General features: G+C 38.9%; 1 protein-coding gene across 14 annotated transcripts in view; it reads left to right on the top strand.

Annotated features, from left to right (window-relative positions):
* The window catches only part of MAGI2 (membrane associated guanylate kinase, WW and PDZ domain containing 2), a 1362215-nt gene that overhangs the window by 1147781 nt on the left and 195807 nt on the right, over window positions 1–18627 (top strand). For 13 of the 14 annotated variants that reach the window (XR_009565115.1, XM_060304749.1, XM_060304748.1 and 10 more), the window contains 2 exons: window positions 6657–6688; window positions 13127–13316. Coding sequence is in view for 13 of the 14 variants with exons in the window: in XM_060304749.1 (XP_060160732.1) it covers window positions 6657–6688; window positions 13127–13316 (222 nt within the window). In the remaining variant the exon portion in view is untranslated. The remainder of the gene's footprint in view (window positions 1–6656; window positions 6689–13126; window positions 13317–18627) is intronic. The other variant, XM_060304742.1, reaches the window with a different exon arrangement.

Consider the following 18627-nt stretch of genomic DNA (forward strand, 5'->3'; position numbering starts at 1 on the left):
AAAATGACTGAATTTAAAAAAAAGGGTAGGTAAACAGAGGAGCTTGTGCAAAGGCCCTGTGGTTAGAAAAGCCTGGTTTATTCAAGGAAGTTCAGTGAGTGAAGGGCAATAACCCATGAGGTGTCTGGGGAGTAAGTAGGGACAAAGTTATATAAAGCCTTGGAGGTTTTGTGCTTTATCACAAATGTGTGGGAATCCATTGAAGGATTTTAAGTGTGATCAGATTCTGTGGCATCCGCAAATTTGCTCTTGCTTCGGTTGAAGTAAGAGATGATGGTGAGTGTGGATTATGATGGTGTCTGTGGAGATGGAGAGAAGTGGATTTGCAATAGATTTTGGAGGTAGAGTAGACAGAATTTGGTGATAAGGAAGCGAGGCAGAGAGAGAGAGGTTAAGGATGACTTTCAGGTTCCTGTTTTTAAAACTTGGAAAGGCAAGTGAAATTTTCCAAAATAGGGAACACACGAGAAGAGATGTGGGAGGGAAGGCCAAAGCTTCCATTTTGCTCTGTTGAATCTGTGGTGCTTGTGAGACACACACGACTCAATAAATATTTATTTAATATTGATGTAATTTAATGATTAGATTTACGATGTTTAATCTCAAATTACTTAAAGATGTTTCTAGATTGGTTTCTCAAAAAAAACCAATGCTATGCTTTTGTTATTGTAAAAAAAAATTACTCTCAGAATTGGGCTTTTCTATTTGCAGGACTGATATCCTTCCGCATTTCCTTTGCCAACTGTTTATAGCACACCATAGGCACAGAGCAGTTTCTCTCTTCAGTGCCCTTGGTCTTGTTCAGAACGTGAAGAAAAAGCCCTTTGTAGTTGCTAATATGTTCAGCAAGCCTCACCTCACTCTGAGTTTTAGCCTCCCTGACACAGTTCTTCCTCTTCCAGTCTGTTCCTTTATTCCCATTCAAGGGTATCTACCTGGCCTGCTTTATTTTGAACATATCATTTATGTAACTGAGTTTATCAGAGGACAACATGTGCAGGCTTATCCCTTCTAGACACTCATTGGGATTACTTGAAATGGTCGGATTGCTCTCTCCATAAAGAACAAAGCCTTGGGGAGAAACGGCCATTTGAAAACAGCTTTATAGTGTTTATAAGAAAAACACTTTTATTCAAAAGATGCAGAAAGGACCATCTTTAAAACATTGCAGAGAAAGCCTCAGCTCTCCACATAAAAAGAGATTCTGTAGGCCAAAGATGGCCACTAATTTGAAATTTTCTTTGCAAATTGAATATTTTGCTTGGCTGAAACATGGTGATGTGAGGTTAGGGTACCACCAGCAGTATCTTTAATGGGAAGGCCGTTTCTTAGCCTAGGTCAGTTTCATTAAGAAAAATTGCCCTTTTACTGATTCGAAATAGGTTAAACAAATTATCTAAAGGAACTGTAGGGTTTAACTCATTTGATGAATTTTAATAAGAAATACGTGATCGGTCAAAAACCGGGAAAAAAGTGAATAACACTGAACTAGTTTTAATGGAAATTAGCTCATTACCCTGCTGGCTTACATTTACCAAAGGCTGAATTTCTGATGGAAAATTTGCCGGGCTGTGGGGAAATGGGAGGATCTTTAAATTAAAGATTAACTTTATTAGTGGTATTTTTCTCCCTTAAATTAGCCTTAACTGGAGATTTTTAAAACCCTGGGGCTTTTCCCCTCTTTGGGAAACTTTAAAAAAAAGAGTTCCTCTATTGGAAGTGTTTCTCACTGTCCCTGAAATATTTTCAGGATGTAGTAGGAACATGAATCCCCTTTATTGCTTACAATCCTTTATAAGAAAGAATAACTTAAGAGGTGAAAGGGTCTGTGCGAGTGTCCAAGTGAGTTTCCTGTCCTCCAGCAGGATGCCACAGGGACTGTGAAAAAAAAATTTTCTTTCTTACTTTCTCTCTTTATTTTCCCTCACATTCATGTGATATGTGCATACTTTTGTTCTCCGTTTTTTTCCTCCTTTTTTTATTGCTTTTTTATTTTTTAAATTGTGATATAACATACATAACATAAAATTTGCCATATTAACCATATTTAAGTGAACAGTTCAGTAGTGTTAAGTACATTCACATTTGTTTTTCAAACAAAATAGAACAAAGCTTTTAATAACCCAGGTCATGAACATCTTCACTGAAACAGGTTCCTACTCTTTTTTTGTTGCTTAAAGCAAGAGAGAAATAGAAAGTGTTTCCTCTACATCTCTGTCATGTGTAGTAACTGTAGAATTTTCTATAAAATACATGAAACTAATGATAGTTTTCAAAGTCAGAGTCATATGTTGTAGCAAGTACTTCAGTTGAAGAAGAAACCATTTCGCATTCTGCAAATGGTAGTTCATTCAGTATATCGAACGGAATACAGAGGCATATTAAAGATTTAGTCCTGTTTCGGGAAATTACTAGAACTCCCAAAAAGTTGCCCTGACGTTATTCCAAATTGAAGATATCATGTTGGGATTCTCTGTTAAGTTGTTCTTTATTGTATTTTGATCCCTTATTCGAAGTGGGGTGGTTTTAAGAAAGTTTGTCATCTTGTGATGGGCCCTGTGAATAATGATTTTAAAAAACAAACAAACAAAAAAAAGACTCTTACCAAACAACTCACAAATGCAAATGTAACTCACAAATGACTCTCCCTTCAGAGCTGCAGTGACTATATTGATGTTCTTTCATTTTGGGTATCATGTGTCAGGAGAAGTAGGTTCTGAAAAAAGCCACTTTTGTGGAACTTTCCCCTTGGGATAAGGCAGTGTTGCTAGCCAGTCATCACACAATTTGAAAACCGTCCTTTGTGACACTGACATTGTCCCCACAGAGTTTGCATCACGTGAGGTGAGACCTCAGTCAAACATTGTTACTAATGAACAAGTGACCAACACAATCCAATGATATGCATAGAATGTTCTCAGGTTTCTCCCAAAGCAAGATTCCTAGCAAGAAAACATTGGAGGGGGTGCAAGAATAGGAAATTCTAAATTTTTTTTGGTTTTTACTTAACTGAATGGATATTACCTACAGCAGACATTACTATTGTGTTTTTATTTTTAACTGGTTACCCAGGTCATATATAAAGTGTTCCCTATATAGGGTGTTCAGATTTAGCAAAAATAAAAATACAGACTTCCCAGTTAAATTGAATTGCAGATAAACAAATAATTGTTAATATAAGTATGTCCTATGCAATGTATGTCGCATGCAGTCAGTATACAGGACATACTACAAAATCATTCATTGCTTATCTGAAATTCAAATTTAACTGAGCATATTATATTTTATCTGGTAACCATATTCCTGTAATTTATTAAAAATTGTATTTAGTTGACATATAGAATTTAATTTAAACTTCAGTATGAAGTTGGTGTTGTCTTCTCTGCTCTTGCACTTTCAGGCACCAGAATTTCTTCTCTAAGCTATTTGCACTGTTTCTGTTTCTCTGTCCATCTCCTTGTGCTTTTACATGAGGAATTAAAAATATATTTTAGTTTTATTTCTTGTTCTAAAGAAGACAGATTTTAGAGATCTAATTCAATTTTGTGCTTCATATTAAATGCATCAAAATTTCCTTACTGGCTGCATCTAACTTTTCCCATTTTTTTCTCTTCCCTTTTAAAAATGTCCCTACTCATGTTTCAGTTAGCTTAAAACTGTATCTTGAGGTCTTTCACTTTTGTTGTCTCAGAGTTAGGGTTAAATAAATGTTTGCATTTGTACACACACACACACACACACAAGCACACTTCAATAAATGAGCAGTATGGAAAACAGAGGTCAAGTCATTATAAAGAAATTTTAATTCCATAAGAGAAATGTAATATTCCGCTTTCTGTAGAAGTAGGTGAAATAAAGGCCAGAAATAAACTAAAATATAAAGGAAGCTTTATTAGCATTTTAAAGAAAAAGCTCTTATTTATGAACTTGACTTTGTAAAAAGGACTATCAGCTCTGAAAGGCTTAAGAAAAAGTTATCTATATCCCTATTCTTATGCCCCTGTGAACGTAGGTGGTGAGACACCTAAAAGTATAGTCTCAACACACCAAGCCTGTCTTCTGTGATCTGGGTCAAACCAGAATGATTTCAGAAAAAGAAAAATTACAGAAATAAGGATTTAAATGTTTTTATTTTGTTTTAGGTGTTTTTTTTTTATGTTAATTGGAATAGACTAGATTTCTTAGAGGGGTAAACCCTACAAAAGGTTACCATACATTTATAATATCTAATAATTTGACCCACACTATTATAGTGTTTATGTAGCTCTTCCAATGAAGTTGACCAGAAAACTGGAGATTAATCAGATAGAAAACTTGACCTTACCAATTAACTGAGCCAAATTCGGTATACCCAAAATAGATGTTTTCTATTCATCTTCATTTCAATGTTTATAGCATGATTGATGATTTGCCAGAGAAGCTCTGTCACATAAGTTATTTATTTTTAAGGAAATCTATTCTGATACTGTTTCTACTACCTAAAATTACTTACTCTGAGGCAAGCAGCTTCTTTTGGACAATGACTCAGAAAGGGCAACTGTTGCTTCAGAGACCAAAGCCTCCTAGGCACAGCTCATCATTAGACGTATTACGGAAACTGCCATAATGGACGCAGTGAAGAAGTCCTGGGGTGTGCCAGTGGTCTGAGGTCAGAGTGAATCAAACAGCCTCAAAAGAAGGGGAAGCCAAAGTGCCTGTGATGATAGGTGGTCAAATTAAACGGTCCTCTCTTCTTGTCTGATCTTGACTAATGTCCCTTTTATGCCATTTTAGTTCTGACACCATCACTACTGAGAGGTCTGATGATTATACATTTTCTATAGGAGGAATAATCATCTTTTAAGATAATGCCCCATGTGGAGATGAGAGCTCCATAAAAAGGAACCATTTTCAATACATCTGTAAGTCTAAGAAACTCCCAGCACCTAACAGATGTAAGGCAGCACATATTCAAAATCCGTTCTGGCACTGCGAGAAGAAGAAAGTGGAGGAACACAGAGAGAGTAGAGGAAATAATTGAATGTTTTGACATTGTGAGAATGTGTAAATGACATCTTTTCTCAAAAGAACTGTGCCGGCAATTCCATAAAACAGCAAATAAATTTTATCCTTCAGTGAAAATAATTATTAATTGGCCAATAGGTCACAGTGCTTTTCACTTTTCTAATTAGTGGTCAAATTGTTTTCATTGGCATTTTACAGAGTGAGTCAAAGAGAGAAATGTATTTATCTGTAGTTTTACTCTCAGCTGTTATGCAAAAGGATGTGATTAAATCCTTGTAATTAAATCATAATCAAACCACACATTGAACAGAATTGTTTTAATAGTTGGAAAGAGATACAAGAACATACATACAGCATGTGTGAGAAAGTGAGCTAGTTCTACCCATCTCCTTTAGTAAGATAGTTGTTATACTTAAGCATTAAATTTAGCTCTGTGTTTCAAGGAAAGCTGAGGAACATAATGGATTTACATACTTTCGCTCTTTTCATAAAATGCAGCATCAGCTCTTCACAACGTTGCGCTGAGATGCAGTTAGTATTTACACCATAACTGAGCTTTAACTTCTAGATAATTGTGCCTAGATTCTTCAGATATTTCCTATAAATGGGAATAGTTGAAAAACATAATCCATTTTGTACCAGTCCCAGTTTTTTAAAGGTTGTAAACATTATGTGGCATATTTTCAACATTCCATTTTTTATTAGGCATTTTATCAGACACCACCTAACATGAACATGAGTGAAATCGTTGAAAGAGGGACAAGGTGATGTGAAAAGAAAGTAATTTTGTTTTGTATGCTAGATCATGCTTTGGCTTGCTAGGGTCAGTATATGATAAAATAATAACAATAAAGGGAAAAAAGGAAAAAGGAATGAATCTGTACTTTTAATTATCTTAAAGGTTGTTCGGATCACAACAGAGTCGGTCCCATTGTCGCACCATTTGTGATAATTGAAAGAGCTCAATAAGCTGAAAAAAGCCTGGCCTTGATGATACATTAGTCAGTCAATTAACAAACATTTTGAGCTGCTTTTTCATGAAAAACATTGGGCTAACACTAGGGTAGAGGGATAATAAAATAGATATCTGCTCTAGAGAAGATCTCAGTGGGAGAAAAGGCCCATAAGCAATTATAATAGAATCTAATTCATAATATATGTATATACATTATTTTTAAATTTAGGACTAATGAAGGCTTGTTGATTGATTTTTAACCACACAAAGCAGGTACATAAAGCAGAATTATTTCTTATACTAAGCAAAGGTATTAACCTTTAAATATCTAAATTTCTATCTGTATTCTTTCTCCCTCTCCCTCTCCCTCTCCCACTAAGGCTGCGCCACACAAATCCCTAAGGATGACTCAGTCTTAGCGCTTGTAAAGTGACTGATCGTTTGCCGCACAGTTATTCACTGTCACTGGGCTTCATAATCTTCAGGCCAAATAGGGAAATATTCCTAGAATCATTAATATAATTCCAATAAAATTATTTGGGCCCCCTTGAAAAAAACTATGCAGCCAGGCAGAATTTGTTGTTGTTATTTGCTATTAACCGATTTAAAATAACTTGCAGTTATCTAAATATCATGCCACCCGTAAGTGGTAGTGGGATATATTTTCAAAGTTCAAATATTGTTTTCTTTATTACAGGTTTCTTTTCTCCATGGAAAACTCCAAAGCCTGTAAGTTGAAATTATTCTACTTCTTTACTGCTAGTTATTATTACAATTCCATTAAGTAAGATTTGAATTGGGTGACCTCAAAATCTCTTCCTCCTCTGAGATTTGTGATGTCAAAAGAGCAACTCCTCTGTGTAAGAATAACTTTTCTTACTTTCCTATAAAGACAATTCTGTCTGTTTTTTAATATTTTTACAAAATGAGCATCAACGCTCTTCAGTATGGTGTACTGAAAATACTTTAGAAAACTTTGTTTTACCCCTGTCAGAAATACTATCGTTTTTATCACATTGAATTTTTAAAAACAGTACAAATTATAAGCCCAGAGGTCTTGACCTGCAAGTTAAGTCTGGTCCACAAGAAATTTACCTGTATATATATATTTGTGTATTTATATTTACTTTTTAATGTATACAGAGCTAAATATGTGTGTGTGTGTGTGAAAAAAATGTTTTTTTCCTACCAAACCTGACAATCACTCAAAGTGGTGCTTCTGAATCTTCAGAAACCGGTGAACTCTGCCATCACCTAATCTCTCTGGGCCTAGTTTCTTTATGAATTGTCCTGAAATTTTGATGCTAAGGTACCAGAAGGCTGGTATTTTAATAATCTTTTTGTGAGGCAAGTTTAGCCAAGTTGCCTTCCCAGCTAAAGATGATCTTTACTTGCCGTTAGATTGAAACTAGTAATTATCCAAGTCCCAAGACCTGGGACTGGTTTTCTGGGATCCCATTCTATAGTGTGTTACAATAGTCGACCCTAACTGGAATGGCTAAAACTCATGACTGGAAGAGAGCTTAGCAAAGTGATTCAAGTAACAACAAAAACAAAACAAAACAAAAATCTCAGGGGATCACATCTTCCACCTACTTTTCATTCCTCTCAGAGTAAGCAGCTCAGACAGCAGTGGCCCCTGGTTTGGCCAGTGAGTAGGGAATTCTTGGGTTAATTGCTTCCCTTTTTTCTTTTACTGAGGGAATATTTAACTGCTTGATTTTCTCATTTTAGAAATGGAGATATAATTTTGCATACTTTTCAAGTGCAGTAACTGGCTTAATTAAATAACATGGCTTTAAAATTATTTGAAGACAAGTGAAAATAAAATATTATTGAGCCCTGGAATATGTCTGAGCTCCAGGTTCCTCTCAAAGACAGACGAGGAAACCGGAGCTGGTGATGAGCAGCTGAGCTGTCAGAACGTTCCAACCAAGCATGTCCTCATTTAGCATTCGGCTCATCTGGTCCACAGAGAATATCAGATGGGAAAACTGGTCTCACTTGGGCCTAGTTAAACCACTTAGTGATGCATGTGATTTTGAAAGAGGTATTTAAAATGAAATTTGTTTTATTTTGACCAAACTCTAAATAATTCCTTCCTTTCACCATCAGAGTTAAATCTGTGCTCTGTGGTTACACACATCTTTATCTAATTTAACAAGGAATCTTGCAACCTCATCCTGGTGCTACAATTATGCAATCTAGTGATTTCCTTATAGGCACCACATTTACACAAATGATACCATTTGGCATAATTACAGCATTTGCTGTCATTACAGTAATTACATCCGTACTCAATAATTCCAAAAAAAGGTTTTATGAACTTAATTTACAATTAATCCTGAACCTATACATCCCTACAAAAGCCAAGGCTTGGAGTTCCAGGTCCTAGGCTAAGTGAAGATAGACGACTGTCAATTTAACATCCTCCATGTATCCACCAGAAACTCTTCAGACTCGGGACTGTGATGACAGGCAGTGTGGTATAATGGTTTAGGGTGCAGGTTCTGAAGGCTTACTGCCTACAGTCAAACTGTGCTTCTTCTCCTTACTAGCTATCGTACCTTCCACTAGCTACTTAAGCTTTCAGTATTTCAAGTTCATCTATAAAATGGGGATGATAATAATACTCCTCTCATATGGTTACTCTGAAGAGTCTGTGGCTTAGTCCATGTAACGTGCTTAAAGCAGAGCCTCTACATGCTCAAAAATATAAACTATTGTCATCCTAGAAAGCAGACCCTCCATGCATAAACCCTTAATAAATTAATCACCCTATGAAATGAAGGTAGTTTGCAAAACTATTCACTTCAACAAATATATATATATAAACACATACCCGCTGTATTTGGATTTATACACTCTCTCCTCTGAAAGAGGATTGATGACATCCTTAGTCAGGATAAGGAAATGTTACCTTGAGTGAGGTCTCTCCTTCTCCCAGTCTTGTGTCACTTCCTGACACTGTTCCGTCCTACTGATCCACACCTTAAGCTAATCCACATCAAGATAGTCACTTCTGGGGCTTCCCTGGTGGCGCAGTGGTTGAGAGTCGCCTGCCAATGCAGGGGACGTGGGTTCGCGCCCCGGTCCGGGAGGATCCCACATGCCGCGGAGCGGCTGGGCCCGTGAGCCATGGCCGCTGAGCCTGCGCGTCCGGAGCCTGTCCTCCGCAACGGGAGAGGCCACAGCAGTGAGAGGCCCGCATACCGCAAAAAAAAAAAAAAAAAAGAAAAGAAAAGATAGTCACTTCTGTTTAGCAAGTAATACATTAATTATAGTGGGTTCTCAGTCTCTCCATCTGGAAGGAATCCAAGTTCATTCTTCAAGTACTGAATCAAGCCAAAAGCCTTCATCTCCCAGCCCTGCCCTAAAATCCTGAGGAGGTGTGTTTAGGCTACCCCAGCTTCTACAGGAAGCAAACAGTTTGTAGAGTTTTCACGGGGAGGACAACTTGCTTTGTTCACAAGCCCTCTGTTCCCAGTGTGCATCCTAGAATCAGAAGGTGGAGTGAAAAAACTAATATTAACCACACCATGATCAGGTTTTTCTGTTTTACTCTTTGATACCCCGTTGTGGACTGTATGTCCACCCTGTCCACTGATACTTCAGTGACTATCCTTTCATACAGTTAGACATTCACTCATTCGTCAAGGCCAACAGAGATACAAGGCTCCTGCCATATAAAGAAAATGATTTTGTTTTCATGTTTCTTACTCTAGTTAGGTGTTTATAAATATTAGCCTAGGTAAGGACACCACTGGGACTGGACAAGATTCAATCAGAAGCCTTGTTGAGAGGCAAACGCCGGCAGGGAACACAGTTCTCTAGAGGTCAAGGCCAGGAAGACTCTAGGTGGCGTAAGGGGATGGGATCAGAATCTAGGTGGTTCACGAAGATTGAGAGGAACAAGTGAGCACAAGGTGTCCGGCTAGAAAGCAAAAGTGCAAAGACCAAGCTATCTAAGAAAGTAGGGAGAAGTCAACAAAGGGCACCTTTCAAAAGATGTTGTCAGATCAGCACACCAGTCCCAGAAAGCAGAGGGTGCCCCCTGATCCCAGGGCAGGGGGTTTGCTCCATGGTCTTCTGTGTCGGAATAACTAACTCAATTAGGGGGCGGGGGTGTGAAGGACTGCAAGTCTGCCTTTTCAGTATTTCACCGGCGCTGTGATTTTCTGCTCTACAGTCTTACAAATCCCTGACAGAGTGACTTGAGGGTTTATGCATGTCACAGCGAGACATTGTGAATGCTTTACTAAGCCTGAACTGGAATCAGTGAATTTCTCCATCTCTGCTATAGAAATTGTAGAATTTGTCAATCTGCCGCAGAAACTTTCCCAAACAGTGCCCAAAGCGTTATTTATTTTGTAGTTTTCAGAATGTTTTTTAGAATAATAATATTTCACCTGAACCATGTTTGCTCCAATGACTGCACGTGGACAGTGCATATACCAGCAAGACTTATGGAGGAATCAGATAACCCTCCGTGGAAGATGGGAGAAAGAAATAGACATTTGCTGAAGCCCTATGACAAGTGGGATACTGCAGCAATTCAGACCATACTTCTAATTTATTTACTTTTTAGAATTTAGTATCTTATGTTTGGAAACAGAAGGGAGAAAGTCATAGCCAGAATGTACCCACATGGTGCCTAAAGTCAGTTAAAGTGAAAAATAAAAAAAATATGCCTTTAGCCACAATGTGGGTCTTCCTGTCATAGCAAAGGCACAGACAATGGATGATCAAAGGAACCCACCATGGCTTCGTAGGCAAATTTTGCTTTCAAATGAATTATGAAGCGCATATTTAAAGATTTTTACTAAACGGGAGCAAAAGGGTCACTGAGCAGAAAATTAGCCAGAACTCTAAACAAATTTACCGGTTATTCGCCTCAATGTATTATTATTGCAAATAGCACTCCCATTATAGTTATAGATTGGTTTCTGACCCAGGGTCTGCCACTGACAGCTGCTGGACCTCTCTATGTTCCTAGAGATTATGTTTAATATTAGGGGTTTTCCATCTTTGTTAGCTATAGAACCTTTGTTCAAACGAAAGCTTGGTCAGTAGCCCATATAGAAAACAAATTAAAATGAAGCCAGTTGTCTTAGTTTCTTCCAATAGCTATAATAAAAGACCATAGACTGGTGGCTTATAAAAAACAGAACTTTATTTCTCATAGTTCTGGAGTCTGGAAGTCCAGGATCAAGGTACCAGAAGATTCAGTTTCTGGTGAGAGCCCACTTCCTAAATGGCCATCTTTTTGCTGTAACCTCACCTGGCAGAAGGGACTACAGAGCTCTCTGGGGTCTCCTTTATAAGGGGACTAATTCCATTCATGAGGGCTGTCGCCTCATGGCCTAATTATCTCCCCCAAAGCTCCACGTTCTAGTAATATTACCTTGGGTGTTACATTGTCAACATAGGAATTTTGAGGGACCTCAAACATTCCGACTGTAGCCCCAGTCTTATTGAGAGAAGGGTCAATGACCCATTTCTTTCCCAGTTTGCTGGCTTACCTGACCCCTGCCACAGTCCCAAGTACATAAGTGGGTCACAGGGACCTTTGTGTTACACAAGGACACAGTACATAGTACCTCAAATCCTCTCTACCTTTAAAACATTATCACTGATAGGTGACAGCTGGCTTTGGAGCCCTGACCAAAGTGTAGCCATCATGGAAACAGAAGCAGGACAGTGCAATAGGGGCCCGAAAGTTATAATCCTGTCAAGCTCAAAATAGTGTGTATCAAAACTGGTTTTAAAGAAAGAACAAGTGACCATATGTTACTGATGATTTCATTCAGTCACTAAATTTACATTTTCTGAGCACTTGCTATATATTGGTAATACAACAGTGGGAGAGACTGCATCCCCTGCAGTCTCTGTCCCCTACATAATCTATTTGCGGAGACAAAGGTAGACTCGCAATTACGGTTGAGTGTGAGGGGTAGGTAGAGGGTGCTGTGGGAGCACCCAGAAGGGACAAGTAACCAGATCAGGAATGGTCAGCAAAGGCCTTCTAGAGTAGGTGTCTCATCTGAATCTAGTATCCAGGTATAATGAGGATGGGAGATGGAAGAGTGGAAAATGGGTAAACTTTGCAGGCAGAAAGAGAAAGTATGCAAGGGTTCAGAGGCTGGAGAGAACCTGATGGATTACAGGGAATGAGAGGAGAGACCGTCAGTGGATACAAGAGAGAGAATCAGGACCTGGGCCCTCAGGAGCCACTGTATCCCACTCGAGAGCGGCCTGAGGACCACGCTCAGCCAGTGCAGAATTTTAGACAAGAGGGTACCCTAATATCATTCTGCACACAACAGGTTTAGTCAAAGCAGAAAAGCTGAAGTTGAGTTTGAATGAGCAATCAGCTGATTATTGAAGCTGGCTGTGCAAACAGGTGATCTCGGTGAACGCGGCTTTCTCCTTGATAAAAAGGAATGAGTCCCTGCTCTACCTCACGGGGCTATAGTGAGGATCAAAGAAGGTAACGTATATGAAAGAGCATAGTATTCTACAGACCATTAATAAATTATGATGGTAGCAGCAGCAGCATTTTGGAGAAGAAACCACCAGATCAGCAGTAAATGAGGCTTCGTAGAAGATTTTTGAACAATTCAAAAATCCCAAAGGGTTGTATAATTACTTATAAACTGTGAGGAAAGTGATTGAATGTTCAAGTGTAGGAGGTGCTTCGGATGTGCATAGGTATCAAATGGATGCATGCAGACGACTTCATCTTCTTCTTTAGTAAAAATGGTGTAATGAATTGGGGCCATCTTAGAAAAGGAACAATACCATACAGTCATAAGCACTGACAGATAAATTATCTTGAGATACATATTGTCTTTATTTTATAGGGAGAAAAAACAGACTGACAGATTAAGTGATTTGCTGAAAATTACTAGCTAGTAGGTGACAAGGTTATGAAAGTTTACATTCAAAAGTCAGGCAACACATATATTTATAACCATCTGTGCTGCTTTATTATATAGAAATAGAATCTCTCAAGGCACTTATACCAAAGTTTTGAATGTTTTGTGAAAGAAAAGTCTACAGGGCAAGAAAGTCAAACTTAAAGGTGAGGGCTGTGGTATGCGACAAGGGAAACAGCAAGAAAGAGTTCATTGTCAGTCATTTTCACTGTTCTCTTTCACTTTCCAGATGACAGACCGATGGGAGAATCAAGGCAGTCCTCAAACGAGTCTATCTGCTCCGGCCATACCGCAGAACCTGCCCTTCCCACCCGCCCTTCACAGGAGTTCATTTCCTGACTCAACAGAGGCCTTTGACCCAAGGAAGCCTGACCCATATGAGCTCTACGAGAAATCTAGAGCCATTTATGAAAGTAGGCGTAAGTGAAAGCCACAAAAAACAAGGGTGTATTAATAACAGCTGAAGCCCTGACAGGAGATATATTGAGGCTGAAATGATCTGGCGTGGTGATTTTATATTCTGAGGTTCAAAATGTATCTCAAAAGTAAAGCCAGCTGATCGAAACTTTTCTTTAAAGAAGAAAGAAAAAAGCCTGTCAACTCAAAAAAAGCTTATATCTTTTGGTTTTAAATTTTGTTTCCTACTTTTTTCCCCCTAAGCCCCTGAGAAAAATCAGGAATGTATTTGGGGGGCCAGGGGTGGGTCATAGGGGAAGAGGTTGCTAGTTTTATTTAAGCCACCAGATAATAAGAAGAAATGGTTGGGATTTTTATGTTTAATCTGATCTTGAATCTGAAGCCTAGATTTCCTTAGAGCCATGAGTGTAGTCATTGAAGATTTTAGGAATGTGAGTAAAATGTTAGCCAAGTCCTTCCAACTCATAATGGTGAAAGTAATGGTTCCGAAAGCAGCACAGAGCAGGCACCAATCACTTCTACCTGAAATTCCACTTCTTGTTTAATGCACTGGGGCCCATTTGAAAGTTAACTCGTCAAATATCGTGTAGGCACTTGTCATCCTATTTGAAGGTCTTCTAAAATTATTTCATTGCGCTTTATAAATATTAGAAAACAGAGCTTTTTAATATTGCATATACGTTCATTGTGCCTCTTTCCACCATCTCACAGGTCATCTCTTTTGAATGTTAGAGGACAGGAATCCAAACGGCATGAATGTATAATATATGAGGAAAATACACAGTACAATATGAACTTGAGTAATGGATTGAAAAAATTAGCCTAGTGAGAAGGGTTTGGTTCCGGGCGCTCCCATTTACGGTCTGCTGACTTCCTTTGTTTTGGTGTTCCGCCAGTGTCTTCTTTCCAACTTTATCATCTGAAGCATGAATAGCAAGTTTTAAGTTGTGTGTTATCTCAGAGGATCTCAAAGCTGCTTACTCTTTGATGAGCCCAGGGGCTGAGAATTACACCCCCAGCTGGTAAGGGGAAAAGTAGACACATCCCTTTGCCGATCCTCTACACCTCTCTGTAAAAGTAATTTTGGTTGATAAACTAGTTAGGACAGCGGGCCATTGAGAAATCATCTTTATCAAAATGAACGTCCACCACCCCGCCCCTCTGCCACTTTATAAAAATAATTGGCTATGTCAGGCCTGCTGTATTTGATTCTTCTCCTTCTGGCAGAACGACTGAAATGTCTTTAAAGGGCTGTACAGTTAGAATGTTTTTGCTGTGATAGAATTAGAACGAAGTAGGCATTTTTCACTGTATAATACAGGGTATGAATTCAGGGTATCAATGGTCATTATACTGAAAAAACTTGACAGGATTTCAGCACGGTTCTTAATACCTTTTCTGCTTCGATAACCAAGTGTTTATTGAATACCCACTTGGCCCTCAGTACCATGGGAAGATACCAAAGTTGAGTAAAATGTCCTGCTCTCACGAATTTAACTGGGAGACAAGAAGAATAAATATAAACAAGTAGAGATCAGGATACAGGTGAAGTTCTAACTCAGAAGGTGGAATATATCATCCTCCTGTCCTTGGCTTGTTGAATTTTGTGGTTACCTGTAGGGAGCGTCAAGAGATGCTTCCTCCTGTTTTTGTCCGTTCATTAGTCATTTGTTCCCATCCTTTTGCTGTTTCCTGACCAATGCAAGGCTTTATTATTCAGGACAAAGGCAATGTTGGTATTTATTCCGTCTTTTCTCTATGGTGTCTGATGCTGTTGTGTCCTCAGTTTGTGAGCAGGAATTGTGCATGACCTTCTTTTCAACCCTAAACGAATTCCGATTTCTTTAGCCAGCCCCTGCAATGCTCCTTCTCTTCATTGCCCTTCCGCTCCTCACCTGTAACAAACCTAGCAAACCAATCTGCCTTAACCTCCCACGACTTTCTTTATCAGTCCTCCTCTGGAAGCTCTGTACCCCCTTTGCTTTGCGTCCTAAGCCACTTGAACAACAAAATCCTGACTGCCCGCGGAATCCTGCATGTGCTCTGCGGCTGCCTCTCTCATCTCACAACCCGTCCCCCCCCCCCCCCCCACTTCTTGCTTTCTCAGCTCTCTCTAATGTTTCTAAGGTCACGAAAATGTTTTCAGGGTCACGACTCTTAGGAGCCAAAAGAGGGCAAGCTCATTTCCTTTCCCATCCTTCTCTTTCTATCCTGTTATTTCATGACACTAAATGGAGTGTGAATGAAACACAGAAGTCATGTCAAGGTAGGAAAAACTCTGCCCTGAAGACGAAGGAAACCAAAAAAACACGGCACCGCTTTCTCTAATCTCTGGATAGCTAATCGGTTCAGTCTGTTTTTCTCAGTTTCACGTGCCAGGGTCTTGATAGAACAGAAAAGACCTTTGCCCTCTATATACAACCTGTTTCCAAGTGTGGAAAAAGTTTCATTCTCTCATTTAAAGTTTCAGAGCAATGCTCAAAAAGAATGTTTTGTGATGAATGGAGGGAAAGCTCAATCTATTTCTCATCATCTTCAGATAGGGTTTTCTTTTAATGACCGTGAAATGCATGCATCTAAACAAAAGACCCATATTTGAAATTTTGTGAACCACTCTATTCTTATTCTTTTGAATTACATGCATAACATTTAGCTTTGGCTCTATTTACTCTGTGTCCCCAAACTTTTTCCTTGGAGAAAAACTAGTGGGACCACAGAAAGTACGGAAGGGAATCCTGACCAAAGCTGTCTAAACCAAGTCCTTTGACATTTTCCCTGACCTGTAGTGATCTCATGGTATCCTCCTTTACAGCTAGGTCTAATGCTGAACAGAATTTTTGCATCCACGTTCAAAACTGGGTTGCATAACCAAATAAAAGAATGTACCTCCACCCACAAGCTTCTGCTATACAGAGCTACAGAATGTTTGTTATATCCAGGCTGTCAAGAAGTATTTGGATTCAAATCACTAGTCCCCTGCAAATGATGGAAATTTATCAAATGATGTAAATGATGCTGTGCCTCATTTGGCTCGTAATTAGATTATGCTGACATTTTAATACGCATGTACAGGACATCTTAATAAAGATGTATTCCTGAAAAAAAAAATGCTGTGATTTTAAACAAAGACAACCGTAGGATACTAGAGCCACAGGAAACAGAACATGGCAAGTACAAGCTTACGAGGGGAAGGCTAGAAGCACCTCCTGTCTTCATAAGATCTTCTTATGATGACATGGGACTTGAGAGGAAGAAGATTCTTCCACCCAGCAGGCAAGGCAATGCCTCTGACTTCAGAGCATCAGGCAGAGTGCCCAGAAGTGGCGTCTTCAGGCTCTACATCAATTAACAAGAATGTATGAAACAGTATGTGTCTAGACTCTGCTGCGCGCTCCACAAGAGAAAAATCATGAGACGTAATCTCTGCTCACATGAAGCTTACAGTGAAACTGGGGACAAAAACATAGGAAAGCAATTCCTGAATGACATTGTATTATATAACAGCAAATAATATCAGTATTTTAACAAGCAAAATGTGCAGTAAATATAGACAATAGTTTAAATATAATTAGACAATTAGACCCATAGTTTCTCGTTCCATGTGCAAAATTGATATTTAATCAGGAGAATGTCTTGTGTTAAATATCTTTTAATTATCAAAAATCTCATTAGTTCTTATTGGAGAGCTCCACGCAAAAAGAAAGTTTTTCCACATTAACTTCATTCCACCTAAGCTTAAAGCTTGTATACATAATAGAAGAACCATGCCTAAATAGTCCACAAAGAAATTTTGACCAGTGGCGTTTCTGGGTTTCCATGTTAGTTATTCAACTAACATGACCCTATTATCATTACCAGCAATTTCCAGAAAATAGCAAAAATCTACCCACCCTCATCTCTATCCAGTACTTTTAGATAAATCTCACTTTCCTTTGTGTAATAGCCTCTGTTGATAATTGACTTCTTGCTGTTTCCGTTACATGGATTTTTTAAAATTGAAAGCAGAGAAAAATACCCACCTTTGTGTAATGAGATAAGCCATGGTATTTTTTTTTTTTTTTTTTTTTTTTTTTTGGCGGTACGCGGGCCTCTCACTGCTGTGGCCTCTCCTGTTGCGGAGCACAGGCTCCGGACGCGCAGGCTCAGCGGCCATGGCTCACGGGCCCAGCCGCTCCGCGACGTGTGGGATCTTCCCGGACCAGGGCGCGAACCCATGTCCCCTGCATCGGCAGGTGGACTCTCAACCACTGCGCCACCAGGGAAGCCCAAGCTATGGTATTTTTTATTCCTCCTTTTTCCCATAAATCTCATGCAAAAAAGACTGATTTTCTTTGCAGTTACAAGAGGAAAGGCTTGAATTGTCTGGGTTTGTATGCTAACATTTTAACTGTTGGGCTCCGTACACCATTTCTAACGTTGGGGGGAAAAGACTATTTCTAAGGCCCTCACTGCTTTCCGTCCTCCTATCTCCTCCTGCCATTCTTTCTCTACATGTGATTGCATCATTGCTTCATCCACATATCAGACATCAGACAGGAAACATTTTATAGTGGCCTACTTACCCGTAAGACTACTTATTGCCAGTTTGCCTGAGACAGTCCTGCTCTGCATTGTCCTGGCATAATTACTAGCTCCCCTTTCACGCTCCAGACTGTCCTCATTTGTTATGACTTCCGTTTACTACATAGTCTGTTAAAGAGATAGACATCGTTACTGTCCAAGAAAAGCATACATCTAAATTTGAATACAAATTTTAAAGCCTACTCAGATAAATAATTTCTTTCAAGCTAATTTGTTTGGCTCCCTGAGTTTTTGTCCGTACATGTTTTATCCGAATTTCAGGTAAAGATGTATGTGGTAACTTGTTTTGGTAGCCAAACACCCAGTGAACTCCTTCCATACCCAGAAAACCATACAGATGTGCAAGTCTAGAGCATGGCAAACTAAGTAGAAAATGTATGGCAGTGAGGCCTTACTCATTTAAGTGAAGAGAAATTCTTATTCTTATCACAGAGAACAAATCAGATTCATCACAATAATCACAGGACCAAAAGGAAGTTAATTTTGTCTGTCCTTCTGCTCCTAAGGAAGACTGTACGCACATAACTGCGGAAAAAATGGCTATCCTGGCTCCTCTTTTTAATGCCAAACAGGCAATACAAAGTGTTTCCCAGAGAAAATGAGTATGGCTTACTTTGGAATCTTACAAAATAAAGTTTTGATCATGCTAAGGAACTTGATCATTTAGGAATGAGGGCCGTGTCCTGCTGCTTCACTTTTCTTTAAGTCAGACTTATTCTAAAGTTTTATCTT

Source organism: Globicephala melas, chromosome 9, assembly GCF_963455315.2.
Source record: "Globicephala melas chromosome 9, mGloMel1.2, whole genome shotgun sequence".
NCBI classification, from domain to species: Eukaryota; Metazoa; Chordata; class Mammalia; order Artiodactyla; family Delphinidae; genus Globicephala; species Globicephala melas.